Consider the following 16,490-nt stretch of genomic DNA (forward strand, 5'->3'; position numbering starts at 1 on the left):
CCCATAATCAAACAACACACATTTTAATACCATCAGTGGCTCCAATGAGCTGAGTATGCACCTGGCCTACTTTACACTACAGTGGCATTTGCACTGTAGTAATCATTTTTACATCTCTAAAACAAACTATTTCTACTTAAAAGACCATGTGCCGTTACTGGAAGAGCACACTAAAAAGTGACCACATTCTGGGCAAAATATAAATTATAGACACATACGTACATATATGCACGTGTGTGAGAAGTGAGAAAGATGAGGGTTAGTTCATAGAAGAGTGCAAACATCCTGTTGTTCAGGCAAAGGTTTAGGCAATTTTCTGGATCTTGTTTAGCCCCAGAAGTCCACAAGACCCAACATATTCATGAGACACGTCAGCTCAGAGCCTTAACAGGGCTAGATAGAAGGCAGTGTGGTCAGATGGATAGTCAGATATCCAGTTCTTCGAACACATTCCAAACTCCATACTAGATAAGGTTAATCCAACATTACAACTAAGAAACCAAACAACCAAAAGTAAAGAGTCACAGGTCAAAAGCGCTTTCTTCAGTCTATCTCCTCCCCTTGTACTTATGGGCCTCTTTTTATTACTGTACTGAATATTACATATAATACCAACTGAATTATATGAATAATAAAACTATTACTTAGATTTCATACCTGCACTTCTTAGGTTAGGATCTAGGTCTGGCATCTCTTTAGAAGCTTCTGGACTAACACTGTAGATAGATGCTCCCGCTTCACTGACAATGCTACGAAACAGAATAGTAAATAGTTAAAAACAAAATCAACTTGAGATAGACAAGACTTCACTTAATTAAGAAGTGATTTTTTTTGTATTTTTAGAAATTTTTAAAACACATTTTTAAAACATTCTGGATGAACTGAAGGCTAATAAAAGTGAAGGACAAATATCATTGGCCAAAGTGAGACAACAGTACAGATACTGTGAAAGCACTTCCAGTTCTGCAAGTGCGCCTACTCATTGCCTGGCCTGTAACACCTCTGCTCTTTCAGTGGTGGGCCTCTGAGGACACACTGCCCATCACGCCAACCTCTACAGAACTCTGTGATGTTGAAAAATGGGCGAGACACTATTCATTTGTGACCAATCAGAAAGTCAGATTTCCCCAAACAAAAAATACTAGCTGGTAATTTAATTGGACTACTTATCTTCTGTACACACATTTAGAATAGCATATATAACTAAGGCTACGAGTCTTTCACAGAGGTCACGGAAGTCACGAATTCTGTGACTTTCTGGAACCTCCATGACTTCTGCAGCGGCCAGGGTGGCTGACCCCAGGGCTGCCCAAGCTGCTTGGGCGGTCCCGGGACCAGCCACACCAGCTGCTGTCGGGCAGCTCGAGGCAGCTGGAACCTGGGTGCTGCCCCAGAGCAGCAGTCCAGGAGCAGCACCAGGGCCCTGGGCCGCCCCCAATCCCCCAGGAGCAGCAGTGAGGCCCAGGACTACCACCTCCCCATGGAACAGCAGCGTCCGCCGGAGCATGTCCCTTCCTCCCGGCCCCAAGGAGCAGCAGCAGTGTCTGCCGGAGTGCTCCCCCCACTAGCACCTAGGATTTAGTTAGGGGTATTTATAGTACAAGTCATGGACAGGTTACGGGCCATGTCTTTTTATTGCCCGTGACCTGTCCATGACTTTTACTAAAAATAGCCGTGACTAAATCATAGCCTTGTATATAACACAGATTCATCCAAAGTAAACTCCTTAGACTATTCAGTGCAACTGAACTTCTATATACTTTGAGATATACAAAGTTTAGTATCCTACCAGTGTGTTGGCAACGATAAGTAACTGTAAACTACAGTTGTCAATTGTCAGTCTAATTTAGTAATGATGATCAAAAACCGCTTCAAATTATATCACAATTTCAAATAATAAAAATAGCATCCCTGATTTCATCCAGGATAAACAATACAAAGCAAATACATATAGAGCAATATATGCTCAGAAGTACGTTTAGGGTGAAATCTTGGCACCACTGTAAACTCCATTGACTTCAATGGGACCAGGATTTCATCCTTGATATTTAAGACACCGTACCAGTATATAATACTGTAACAAAGTGCTACCCATTTTAGACATACTTTTACTATTCCATTTTGTTTTTTCACTGCTATCTCCCCCACAAGCTATCAGAGCCACACTTACAGAAGTAACGTTAAATTACTAATACCAAATTGCAAAGGCTAAGGGAAAGATCAGCACAGAAAGCATATAAAATACATTTCCTCATTCATTGCTAAAAGATTTTGACAATATAAAGATACAAATCACAATGTTGCTGTGGACAGTAAGGTTTTCTCCCCTGTATAGATATATAGGACTGATAGAAAACTGTCACACTTTTGCTTTAATATTTTCTATTCAAACAAAACTGGAACAGTGTAAAGTGTTTATTACACATGGGTCAGAACGTACAGTTGCTGGAGCCTCTAATAAATGGTTCATTTTTTTCAACGAACAGGTTGGATCTTACAAAAAAAATACAGAGGACCAGATTCTGTACTCAGTTATACTAGTGTAAATCCAGGATGACGCTACTGACTTCGGATTTACTGATGTAACAGAGGAGAATTTGGCCATTGGTCTGAATAAGGTAAGGAAAATGAAACCATTTACACATTTTTCTAAAGACTCATTACAGACATTGCTTGAGTATGCACTGCATATGCAATGCAGCCCAGCTAACATCCATAATAGGGAACAACTGACAAAATCAGAGATACTAAATTCTGAGTAATGGTCATCTCATAAAAAAACTGTTGAAAAATGAAGACTTTGACAGAAGTCTTATCTAATTGATATTTCTGATTAACTGGTAGGCTCAAAAAACATACAATAGAACATGAACAATTTAAACAATATACTTTAACTATAGCATCTAGCAAGCTCTCTTTCTTCGTGGAAAAAAAAAAGGCTTCCCAAAAACCTCATACATCAACAGCTTTAAACTAACTTCTCTTCAGTTGCTGTTCTTTAACAGATCCAGAATAAAGCGTGTATATAATGTCTACATTTAATACATTCCTACGTATGTATCCCGAGACAAAACACATGTTTTGCACACATTTTACCATGATGCAGCGTACCATAAGATTCATTACTGCACATAGTTTATTACCTGGTCTCTTTCAACATGCTGTACAGTGAAAGAACTAAAAGTGACTTGACTAGGAATTCAAGGACACTTAATGGTTTATTGATACACCTCAAAATGTTATTTTACTAGTCCAGGTGAACTCACTGTGGTTCCAATGTGCACTTGGGAAAAAAATCACTCCTAGTTTTAAGTTAGATGGTTCAAAAATTCACAAACTAAAGAGTAAACAAAAGTAAAACTTAGGAAACAACAACTGAAAGAGCACATTTGCTTTTCTGAAGCATAAGGAATTTTATACTCCATTCACAGAAAACTGAAATGTCCTACAACATGTTTTTAAGTAGAAAAAAAATGGAATGCACTCAGGTAAAGCACATATCATTTTTATGAGATTTGCATGCACAAAGATGTTTTCGTATGCATGCAGTGATCCCCATTGGGCACCCAGGGTCTGAGATTCCAAAGGCAGCTGAGCTTCCACCCAACACAAAAACACCCCAGACAACTGGCATTCATAACTGAGACTGGAAAATCCAGACACAAAACAAATTATCCAGAAAAGCAATTCCAAAACATGATTGTAAAACCTTGATTGAGAATAGATGAACCAGACTTATTAGTACCCATTTGGTTTTATTTTGTTTGGTTTTAGTTGCAGCAAAGTGGTCACCCAAGTGAGGCTAACATATACACCTTAATATACTTTATCTTGATCACAAAAGTACTACTATAGCAAGCAAAAGAGTTTTGTTTGGCTTTTTATCCCAGTTTAAGTTAATTGCTCTGCTGTCCAATAGCAAGTGTATATCTTTACATTCCTCAGAGCATCTAGGGTCAAATTCAGACCTGGCATAAGCAGGTATAATTCCTGGAGACTTCAGCAGGAATCATATTTGCTTACTCTCTGCTGAATTTGATCCATATCGTTTTTTAACTCTTATGTCCACCAGAGGAAGCTTATGTTTCACAAAATTTTTCAAGAAAAAAGGGGTAATTGGTAAAATTTTCAGAAGAGCCTAAATGCTACATAAGATGGACTTTCAAATCACTTTTAAAACAGGCCAATTTTTAAATTTTATTTTACCCATTATTAAAAGCTGCACTGTCTAATATTTGGGTTTGTTGGGTTTTTTTTAATTATTTTTTTAATTAAATTTTTTTATTTTTGTATTTTGCTTAAAAATAATGGACAAAACAACAGGATATCATTTTTTCCTGGGCATTTATGAATACCCACCATTTTTGGACAGTAAAAAATAGCAACTATATAATCAATAGAAAATAATTGCATATTGATAACTAATACATTGTAATAAATAATATATAAATAACAAACAGTAGCCAAGGATACCCAGAGTGTGGAAAGTGGCAGGCCTTATATGTACTATCACAATATACTGCTTCCTAATGGTTGCATCAACAAAAAGATGCCTAAAGTTTATAGAATATGCCTGCCCACTGCCAATAATCCATCCTAGAGATTTTTTCCATATCCCTACTCAACTTTTTAAAGTTACTAAATATACACATCTGCAGCTCACTTGGACACAAATTACCCACTACATAATCCTTCACATTATGTTTATTAACTACACCACTATTATTGCTTATTGCTTAGTACATAAAGCCTTGTGTGGTGGTCAGGTCTCATCTGTGATATTAAAAAAGATGCATTTTAAATGTTACAACCAGGATTGCTCTTTAAATGTATTGCACTAGCACCACCTAGTGGTGTTCTATTTCTTTTGTTAGAGACATTGCTTACTACATTCTAAATAAATGGGAAAGCCTATCTAACTCTGGCAGACATAATTGTACTGGTCACTTTCACAAAAATGATGGACACATTTCACTTAGAGGTCTAATAAAAATATTCTACTACAACACTCACATTTTCTCTTCTTGTTAATTTTCAAGGAAATAAAAGGAATAGGGGGAAATTAACACATATGAATCCAAAGTTAAATTTGCTCCAAACTCAAAATTATTTTATCATATAGCTCTTCTACTTAATTACTACTTCACCCACATTTGTGCATATAGACAGTAAAGTTTTCAAAAGCACTTAAGTGACGTAGATGGCTAAATCTCATTGAAAGGCAATAGGACTTAGGCACTTTTCAAAATTTTACCCAATATGCTTAACCGTCCATACCATACATGTCAAAATAATACATATCTGTATTTATACTTTTAGAATTGACAAAAATTGATATCACTTTATAATACTTCCACAAATCTCAATTACGTTTATTAACACTGTATTACACTCTAGTCTTTTGCCTAAGATCAAATGCAATACTGGATTCATAATCTATAAAATAAGGGGGACATCTGTATATTCAGCCTCAAAGAAGGATTTTCCCATCCTAATTGCAACGATCGTCTCACACTGATGTGGCAGAGCTTCTGTGCATAAATACAATTCCTTGTATTTGCCTTATAAAAATATTACTACTTATAAAACAATAACGGGACAAAGAACGCCAGAATCAAAAAGATGCCTTTATACATTTGAAATCCTTGCCCCAATATAGTCAATAGTAGTTTTGCCTTTGAGTAAAAATGATGTGGTCACAAAACAATGTTTTGATGCTGAAGGTTGCATAATTTAATTTTTAAAATCAAAAAGTATAATGATTAATTATTACACTTCTGAGACTGTCTGGGAAACTATTAAACTATCACATAAGTTCTTCATTTATCTTCTGGCAGCAGCAGCAGGCGAGACCTCTGCAAAGAGCTGAAACCACATTGATTGAGTAATGTTACTAGCTAAGAAGTGGTTTAATTATACAGGACACAAAAATAATGGAACTCCAGGAATGGAAAATCCAGAAAGGATAGAAGCAGACTGTTAAGTCAGAGAGACTGTGAAATTAAATTCAAATAATAAATTCACTGTCTCTCAGGCCAGTGATATTGCCCAAGCAGAAAAGGAAAATAAAGACATGTTGTGCAAGAAAAATCTATTAACATGTGTTTGTTGAATAATACAAAGACAAGTGTAATTTAGCCTGGAAACATACAAAATTTTAGGTCTGTGCTTCAATCAAACTAAAATATCAAATTATTATTCAGCATTTTAATAGTGTGTAGATTTAGGACATTTCAGCATCATGAATATTTTAAAGCCTGCATTTATCTTGTTTTATAGAAGAAAAGGTTTTTATCCAGCTTTTACTGTTAAATTTGAAACTACATGCTGTTTATTTTTCATTCTGTTTTCATTAACTGTTACATACTGCACAGCAAAAGATTACTTATATTAAATCTTTCTTTTTTTGTGCTGCATTAGAAGGTCACTTGTCAGGCCAAAGTCACAGTCCAAATCCTGTCCTCAGTCACACCTGTACAATCCCATTGACATCTGGTGCAACGTCTTGAATATGCATGGGTAGTATGGAAGGGTGATATGTGCCCTCCTTTAAGAGAATATAACAAAGGAAGTGATGATGCGATCACTTCCTGATCCGCTTCAGCAGGTACTTCCCTTAGCCAAAAATAACACATGCAGAGAAATAAATAAATACACAAACAAGAAAACAGAACCAGATTATGAGTTCCTCATATGAGAATCCTTGAGTACAGGTGGGAGGAGAGATGCAGCAGCGTCCATATACAGCATTAGAATGAGAGAACGGAGAACAGAGTATATTATAATTCAACAGAAATAAAAATGTAGAAAAAGAAATAGTAATAAACTTGCATCACACACTGAAGGCTAAATTTGGAAACAGACCTCAAGACAATCTATAGCTTCGCATCATCAAATGTGACTGTTGATACAGATATCTAAAAACGAGTTAGCTGACTATGATCAGATAATCTGACATCTAAATGTGTGCAAAAATGCAGGAGAAATTATTTGCACAAGCAAAATTACATCTGCAAAATAAATGAGACAAAGTAATAAATATTAACAAAAAGAAAAGGAGTACTTGTGGCACCTCAGAAACTAACCAATTTATTTGAGCATAAGCGTTTGTGAGCTACAGCTCACTTCATCGGATGCATCTGATGAAGTGAGCTGTAGCTCACGAAAGCTTATGCTCAAATAAATTGGTTAGTCTCTAAGGTGCCACAAAGTACTCCTTTTCTTTTTGCCAATACAGACTAACACGGCTGCTACTCTGAAACCTGTAATAAATATCAGTCTTTTAAATTAAGATTCTTTTTCCTACGTATTTGTGTCCAGCAGCTTCAAAACACACATAAATAATATGCAGTAAGAATCCTCAGATACCTCAGCTCAGTTAAGCTACAAACAGCCATAAAAAAAAACCCTTGACTGACCAACCTCTTCATTTAACTCATTGTCAGAGCAGACACAGTACCTGAAATTCTCCTCACAATAATTATAATTCAAAGTGATGCATTAACTTGTAAGTATTTGTATCCATCTATGTATTCACTAGCACCATTACAGGAAAAATTTACTGTAAAAGGTAGCATTCGACTCAATAGATGTGATTCAGATCATTCATTGTCAATATAAAGAATGCAAGCAACAACAGATGTGCAAAACCTGCAGAATGTAGAAATGATGCATCACCCATCATTATTACTAGGGAAACTGACCAATCAGTGTTCAAACACTTCAACAACCACCACCACAGTCTATCAGATTGGAAAGTTATCAGAATCAAACAAGTGTCAAGGACTGAATGATTTGATGAAAGATAATGTATCGATATGCTTTCTTAAATCCACCAGAAGGTAACCTGAGGGTAAAGCCCCACTACACCAAACAGAATTCTTTGAACGTCCCATGAACATGTACGGATTCACTTTATTTCTTTGGAAAATACAGCTGCAGCATCCTTGGCCTCAGAGCCAGAAAGGATTATCATTTACCACCTGAAGGAATCGTAAATCGAAACACAGTGCAGATTTAATTCTTTGGTGGAGCTCTGTTAACTGGTTATTATCTTGATCTCTACATATCTACAGACAAAAAGAAAAGGAGTACTTGTGGCACCTTAGAGACTAACCAATTTATTTGAGCATAAGCTTTCGTGAGCTACAGCTCACTTCATCAGATGCATACTGTGGGAAGTGTAGAAGATCTTTTTATACACATAAAGCATGAAAAAATACCTCCTCCCACCCCACTCTCCTGCTGGTAATAGCTTATCTCAAGTGATCACTCTCCTTACAATGTGTATGATAATCAAGGTGGGCCATTTCCAGCACAAATCCAGGGTTTAACAAGAACATCGGGGGGGGGGGGGGGGGAGGATGTAGGAAAAAACAAGGGGAAATAGGTTACATTCTTACAAGTACAATACCCACCTGTGGAAGTGAAGAAACAGATTGATAGAGCCAGAAGAGTTCCCAGAAGTCACCTACTACAGGACAGGCATAACAAAAGAAAATAACAGAACGCCACTAGCCGTCACCTTCAGCCCCCAACTAAAACCCTTCCAACGCATTATCAAGGATCTACAACCTATCCTGAAGGATGACCCAACACTCTCACAAATCTTGGGAGACAGGCCAGTCCTTGCCTACAGACAGCCCCCCAACTGAAGCAAGTACTCACCAGCAACCACATACCACACAACAGAACCACTAACCCAGGAACCTATCCTTGCAACAAAGCCCGTGCCAACTGTGCCCACATATCTATTCAGGGGACACCATCACAGGGCCTAATAACATCAGCCACACTATCAGAGGCTCGTTCACCTGCACATCCACCAATGTGATATATGCCATCATGTGCCAGCAATGCCCCTCTGCCATGTACATTGGTCAAACTGGACAGTCTCTACGTAAAGGAATAAATGGACACAAATCAGATGTCAAGAATTATAACATTCATAAGCCAGTTGGAGAACACTTCAATCTCTCTGGTCACGCAATTACAGACATGAAAGTTGCTATATTACAACAAAAAAACTTCAAGTCCAGACTCCAGAGAGAAACTGTTGAATTGGAATTATTTGCAAATTGTATACAATTAACTTAGGCTTGAATAGAGACTGGGAGTAGCTAAGTCATTATGCAAGGTAGCCTATTTCCCCTTGTTTTTTCCTACCTCTCCCCCGCCCCCCCCCCCCAGACGTTCTTGTTAAACCCTGGATTTGTGCTGGAAATGGCCCACCTTGATTATCATACACATTGTAAGGAGAGTGATCACTTGAGATAAGCTATTACCAGCAGGAGAGTGGGGTGGGAGGAGGTATTTTTTCATGCTTTATGTGTATAAAAAGATCTTCTACACTTTCCACAGTATGCATTCGATGAAGTGAGCTGTAGCTCATGAAAGCTTATGCTCAAATAAATTGGTTAGTCTCTAAGGTGCCACAAGTACTCCTTTTCTTTTTGCGAATACAGACTAACACAGCTGTTACTCTGAAACATATCTACAGACAGTTCTTTCCTCACGTCATTTGTCAGTTTATATTCCAAATACTAAAAATTATACTATGGTGTGTTTCAACACAAGTCTGATTTTACAGAACCATCCACTATAACAATTCTTAAAAATTACTCTGACCATTTTGAGATTATTTGTACATATATTGGCTTGGGTTCTGGGTATAACATATAGGGCTACATTAATATTATTAGGTATCTTTTGCCATAATTTTGGGGCTAATGGTTTCTCTATTCTTCCCCTTATAGCAAAAGATTTTAAGTAATGTTAATATTTTTATTCTTTGCTGCAAGATACTTTAGCCACCTGATACCACACTGCAGGAAGTTTTCACGGAGTCACTTGGTGATGCTCTGGAACTACTCCCTACGAAGCCAGTCAGGACTCTGGGGAAGCCTCCTCTCTGTGAGCATACTATCTCCTGGGCAAGAAGCTTACCCAGTTTCGACCTTCCTGGATCTGACCTTGGAGCATTTAGCATCCCCTGCCCCACCGTGAACTTCCCACAGCGAGTCCACACAGGTGGGGCTCCTGGGGAAGCCAGAGGGTCCTGCACCCCGATTCCGCAGTCAGACGTGACTCTCAGCCAGCCAGTAAAACAGAAGGTTTATTAGACGACTGGAACATTGTCTAAAATGGAGCTTGTAGGTACAGAGACCAGGACCCCTCAGTCAGGTCCATCGGGGGGGGGGGGGGGCGGGAGCAGGGAGGCCAGAGCCCCATCTGGCCCTCCTCCATTTCACCATGGAGGGCAGAGAGGCCAGAGCCCCAACTGGCCCTCCCTCCATTTCCCCAGCCAGCTCTAAACTGAAAAACTCTCTCCAGCAGTCTCCCCCCAGCTCCTCCTCCAGCCTTTGTCTCTTTTCCGGGCCAGGAGGTCACCTGATCTCTTTGCTCTCCAACACCTTCAGTTGGCACCTTTGCAGAGGAGGGGCCCAGGCCATCAGTTGCCAGCAGACAGGGTGTTGGTCATTTTCTGTGCAGACCCCTGCACACACCTGCCCTCTAGGGCTCTGCAACAATCATACACCCTTATCCCACCACCTAGATACTTAAGAACTGCATAGGGGAAACTGAGTCATCCACACAGTATTCAGAGAAAACATTAAGAACATTCCCACTTCGTCACAGAAGTTATCTTGCTCACCTAATCAGTGTATAATGTTACAATTGTTAATAAAGAGTGATCTCAGACAGACTTTCTAAAAGCTGCAAAAATAAATCTTTCAAGCTAATGAAGGGCATGATCCTGAAAAATACAAATCCTGGACTGTCCCTATGTGCCCACACATTGAAGTCAACAGGGCTCTGCTCAGATGCAGAGGTCTAAGTTTTCCCAAATTGCAAGACTGTGGCCGAATACTATTTTTGTAAAATAAATTCACAGTTCAAATATATATTCACTGCCACTTCTAAAACTCAATTTTCCCATTCTTTGTTTTGTACAATAATGAAGCAACTATAAACTTTCATCTTATTGTTACAACTTGTTAACTGGAAGGTCCTGAATAATCAATATTGTCACCCTCACAAACCCCTCACTTTGTTTTGCAAATTCCAACAGTCTTTTTAAATGGTTTAACGATAGTGTGTATTTTCCTTTTAAAGAGCAAAAGCATTCATGTGTTGCACATAAAGAGCCGAGATTCTGGCCTCCTTTACAAACATGCAAACTTGCAGGGACTCCAGTGAAGTAACTGGAATTAGTCTGAATTACTGCTAATGTAACAGAGCAGGATATGGCCCAGAGTGTTCGCCTTTTGTAAAAATATCATTAAGGCCAAAATGGACTACCCCTGCATTGTTTGCAAATCTAAATCATTTCCTGGCTTTACAGAAAGCTTTGGGTGCACAAGTAATGCCTGAGTGGTCCCTCCCTCATAACCTACATTTTCCAGTCAAAATTATTTCAGCAATTTCAGGTCTGCATCATCTTCATGTACAAATGGAATGTGTATGCACATGCTGCTATATCTAATGTCTGCCTCCCTCCTTACTTGACCTTGCTTGCCTTAGACTGCTAAAGCACTTCATCTCCTGACAAAGTCAACGTGCCACTCCATTAACTGGCAGAGTCTGCAGTCAGTACAATGCACTCATCAGGCTCCCTTCTCAGGCTCTAGAGACTACAGACATATGACCTTCATCTGACATGCTCAACCTCCTTTGGCTAGGGGTTGGGAACTGAAGTCTCTGTCTACTCTTCAGAACGCTAAACTTGCTAATGTTTTTCTAAATGTACCTCTGCCCTTGTGATAACTGCTTTCAGACACTCAAGTTTGTGTTGTAATTTTAAAAGCATATTTGAAACAGAGAGCAAAATGTTTTAAAATAACCCCCTGTCGCTCACTCACTCACTCCTTTTAATGCTTGAAAATAAACAGCCCTCCCTATGAGGAGAAGGCACTTTCAGGCTACTCCAATATTTTCTTCATCCAGATTTAAATCTGCAGCTTGAGATCGATCAACATCTTTGAACATTCTGTATATTAAACCCTGTAAATATTAATTAACAAATATACTAAATATATTAACAAATATAATAAAAAAAATTATGCTGCATTAGAGAAAAGAATGTTACAGTTTCAAAATATATTCATTCTGCGTGCCTACGAAGAGACGACTGATTTCAGTGAATTCCTTGATAAATGTTATCAACAAGTTTTAACAGGAAAATAGAGAGAATTTGAAAGCTGATCAATTCTTGCTTGATATGTTTATGAATTCTCCTAAAACAGCATGTAATTGGAAGCTTTCACTACAAACAGAAGCATCATGGTAGATATAAAGTAAAGTAAATTATCTGAGCCCAGAATATGCAAGAAAAAAAAAAACATGCCAGCCTCTCTTTTCACATAAACAATTAGTTATTGAGAAAGGTGGGGAAAGCACAACATCTACACAACACCCACCTGGCATTAAGTCGTATGAACAATTTAAAACTGAATTACTCAAAACACAGTTACTCAAAATCAATATAAATTTTACTATTTAGCCATCTAATTTTGAAACAAACATGCCCTTTCAAATAAAGGCAACTTCTTTTGAATTTCCTCTTGAAAACAGAGTTAACATCTGGCAAACAAAATAAATGTACTATTATATGCAATACACACACCCCCCAAACTAAACTCCAGGTCAGGCTGGTGACATACTGGAGAGACAACCTGTCTTTCTAGAGCCTAATTCAGCCCAAGCATAGGGAGGCCCAGAAGCCAATGGAGTGGGGCATGTTTACACCAGGACTGTATTTGGTAGTTAAACCCGAATATGAATTTGGATCAAATCCTCAAATCACTTGAGGTGGCAAATCTAAAAATAACATTCAGTCGGAGAGTATGTCTGTCTTGCAGTTTTCTGACATCCTTGTTAAGGGGTTTTTAAGCTATGCCCTGCAACAGCACTTGGATGTGCATATATAGAATGAGTGGAAGCATTACGCTTAAAGGAATTTCAAATTGAGGTGTATATCATTTATGCCTAATTTTATTTATTTTGTTAATCTTGGGACCTTTTAGAATAACTCAGACCTCAAATATTGGAGATATTTAAGAATTTTCTCACATTCTTTAATGTTGTTGAAATATTTACAATAAATTAAGAGGAAACCAAGAAAGTCAGGAGGAGTTCAGCTACAAAGGTTTGCAGTCAAACCTCTGTGCGTGCATGACATACAGATACTGCAAAATTAGCATCCCGCAAAATGCAATTAGTGAAATAATTCTCTTAAAAGGGTGCCTCCACTCCCCTCCAAATTGGCAGGATGACATTAAAACATTTTTTGAAAAGCACATCATTTCAGACTCTTGCTGGCCTGCACCTGAGAGTGAAGCCAAAATGTTGATTTTGCATTCTGAGAGCATCCTGTAAGTACTTAAATGTAATAAAAAAAGATATTTTAAGTATTTGAGCAATTTTGTTCTGAGATATGCAACCTGATCTCTTCTTTGTTAATACAGAATGGGTTTCAACAACATGGGTGACACTTGTGACACCTGCATTAGCAAACAGGTTTTCCTAAAACAACACATGAAAGTTTGGAGAATATAGCACACCTCTGCTAAACTTCTGATTTTGAGGAATTTGAAAGTTTCCTAGATAAAATCTTTCAATGGTTACTTTACAAAACAAAGTAACTAGTACCAGATTTTCTCATCTTATTTTTTCAATTAGCATTCCTATTTGAAAAACAGTGCAAGAATTTTTTGCACAATACTAAAAACAACAAGTGAGAAGGTTGTATGAAAAGTTTTTATTTCCTACCATCAGAATTAAATAGATTAAATAAATATTCCTTAATATTAGAGTTAAATAAGATTATTAATTCCTTCCCATTTTGATGTAAGGCTAAGAATCCGTAATTTAGGTAAGACCTCTAGCTTACTAAACTAATGTAGCAAACTGTAAAATTATGACACTGGAATCCTCTATTCATTCATCTATGAACCATGCCCTCAGCACATTCCTGTAAAGAGAAGAACGATCAGATATCTGTCTTCATCTTGTCTGAAAACGATGACATTTTTCAGTACGAAAAGGGTCCAAATGGCAGGTGTCAAAGAGTTTTAGCTTCACACGTGGTGCTAGGAGGCAGAAAAAACAACAGCAGCGTGTGGCCATGTCAGAGCTACACAGTAGCTGCTGTACGAGTGCATATCTGAAAAGAGCAAACCTCATAGTCTGTTAAATCAATCTAGTGCCAGATACTGTTATCAGAACAAAGCTGGTGCTATGGATTCACCCCAGGAGAAATAAACATCCCAAGTCAGTAGCGAAAAGCGAAGACCTAGTATGGCACCTCTCGAGCCTAAAGGTGACAGTTACCTGCATGTGCCCTTATTGTTTTTTATTGACAGTTTGTGAAAACAGGTTCTGTCATCGCTCATAAGGCAGTTTGACTTGAAGCACCTCTCTCTGTTGCAAATACTTATATAAATATGAGCTTTCATATCTAAACTCTACCTTCAAGTTAATCATCCAACTAAAGCCATACATCTATTTGGCTTTTACTTTCACAGTTAAATACTGTAATAAAGCAGAATTTTAGAGATGGAATTTTAGCCATTTTTCTTTCAATCCCCTCCACTTATTTTGCCTAGGCACTGGAAAGGTAACATGGGCTAATACTATCATACACTGCCTTACCAAAACAAGTAAGGTAAGTAAAGAATGGAATCAGAGCAAAGTTTCAACTTCTAACTTCTTCAGCTTTGTAAATTTAATTTGGCATTAGCCATTAAAATACACAATAGGTCCTTAAAAAAAAAATGTCCCTTCCAAACAGTACGTATGAACATTCACACAATAGAACATGTATTCACACATTTAAAAGTGCTCTGAAAAAATTACTGATTAAATAGTCAATTAATATTATTCAGCAATTTTAATTGGAAGAGAGCAAGAGAGATACTCAAAGGGCCTCAGGGTTGATGTTATGAATAAAGGCCTAAAAATTCAGTACAAATTGGTTGAAACTATCATAAAGAACAAAATTGTCAGACACATAGATGAACATAATTTGTTGGGAAATAGTCAACATGGTTTTTGTAAAGGGAAATCATGCCTCACCAATCTACTAGAATTCTTTGAGGGGGTCAACAAGCATGCGGACAAAGGAGATCCAGTGGATATGATGTATTTAGCTTTTCAGAAAGCCTTTGACAAGGTCCCTCACCAAAGGCTCTTAAACAAAATAAGAACTCATGGGGTAAGAGGGAAGGTTCTCTCATGGATTGGTAACTGGTTAAAAGATAGGAAACAAAGGGTAGGAATAAATGGTCAGTTTTCAGAATGGAGAGAGGTAAATAGTGGTGTCTCCCAGGGATCTGTACTGGGCCCAGTCCTATTTAGCATATTCATACACGATCTGGAAAAAGGGGTAAACAGTGAGGTGGCAAAATTTGCAGATGATACAAAACTACTCAAGATAGTTAAGTACCAGGCAGACTGCGAAGAGCTACAAAAGGATCTCACAAAATTGGGTGACTGGGCAACAAAATGGCAGATGAAATTTAATGTTGATAAATGCAAAGTAATGCACATTGGAAAACTTAATCCTAACTATACATATACAATGAGGGGGTCTAAATTAGCTGTTACCACTAAAGAAAGAGATCTTGGAGTCACTGTGAATAGTTCTCTGAAATCATCCATTCAATGTGCAGCAGCAGTCAAAAAAGTGAACAGAATGTTGGAAATCATCAAGAAAGGGATAGATAATAAGACAGAAAATATCATATTGCCTCTATATAAATCCATGGTATGCCCACACCTTGAATACTGCGTGCAGATGTGGTCGCCCATCTCAAAAAATATATACTGGAATTGGAAAAGGTTCAGAAAAGGGCAACAAAAATTATTAGGGGTATAGAACGGCTTCCATATGAGGAGAGATTAATAAGACTGGGACTTCTCAGCTTGGAAAAGAGGCGACTAAGGGAGGGCGATATGATAGAGGTCTATAAAACCATGAGTGATATAGAGAAAGTAAATAAGGAAGTGTTATTTACTCCTTCTCATAATACAAGAACAAGGGGCCACCAAATGAAATTAATAGGTAACAGGTTTAAAACAAACACAAGGAAGTATTTTTTCACGAAATGTACTGTCAACCTCTGGAACTCCTTGCCAGAGGGTGTTGTGAAGGCCAGTACTATAGCGGAGTTCAAAAGGGAGCTAGATAGATTCATGGAGGATAGGTCCATCAATGGCTATTAGCCAGGATGGGCAGGAATGGTGTCCCTAGCCTCTGTTTGCCAGAAGCTGAGATTGGGTGACAGGGTATAGATCACTTGATGATAACCTGTCTGTTCATTCCCTTTGGAGCATCTGCCATTGGCCACTGTCAGAGGACAGGAAACTGGGCTTGATGGACCTTTGGTCTGACCAAGTATGGCCGTTCTTATGTTAACTCCATTTCAAAACATGACACCTCCAAAGCCTGATACACCTTGTATTAATTTTACAATTCAAGGCCCTGCTGC

The 16,490-nt window shown here is 38.0% G+C and overlaps 1 protein-coding gene across 1 annotated transcript in view; it reads right to left on the reverse strand.

Annotated features, from left to right (window-relative positions):
- The window catches only part of SRBD1 (S1 RNA binding domain 1), a 227,048-nt gene that overhangs the window by 96,182 nt on the left and 114,376 nt on the right, over positions 1-16,490 (reverse strand). Inside the window, exon 17 of the mRNA XM_073339107.1 lies at positions 658-749. Coding sequence (XP_073195208.1) covers positions 658-749 — 92 coding nt within the window. The remainder of the gene's footprint in view (positions 1-657; positions 750-16,490) is intronic.

The sequence above is a fragment of the Lepidochelys kempii genome, chromosome 3 (genome assembly GCF_965140265.1).
Source record: "Lepidochelys kempii isolate rLepKem1 chromosome 3, rLepKem1.hap2, whole genome shotgun sequence".
In the NCBI taxonomy this organism is placed as follows: domain Eukaryota; kingdom Metazoa; phylum Chordata; order Testudines; family Cheloniidae; genus Lepidochelys; species Lepidochelys kempii.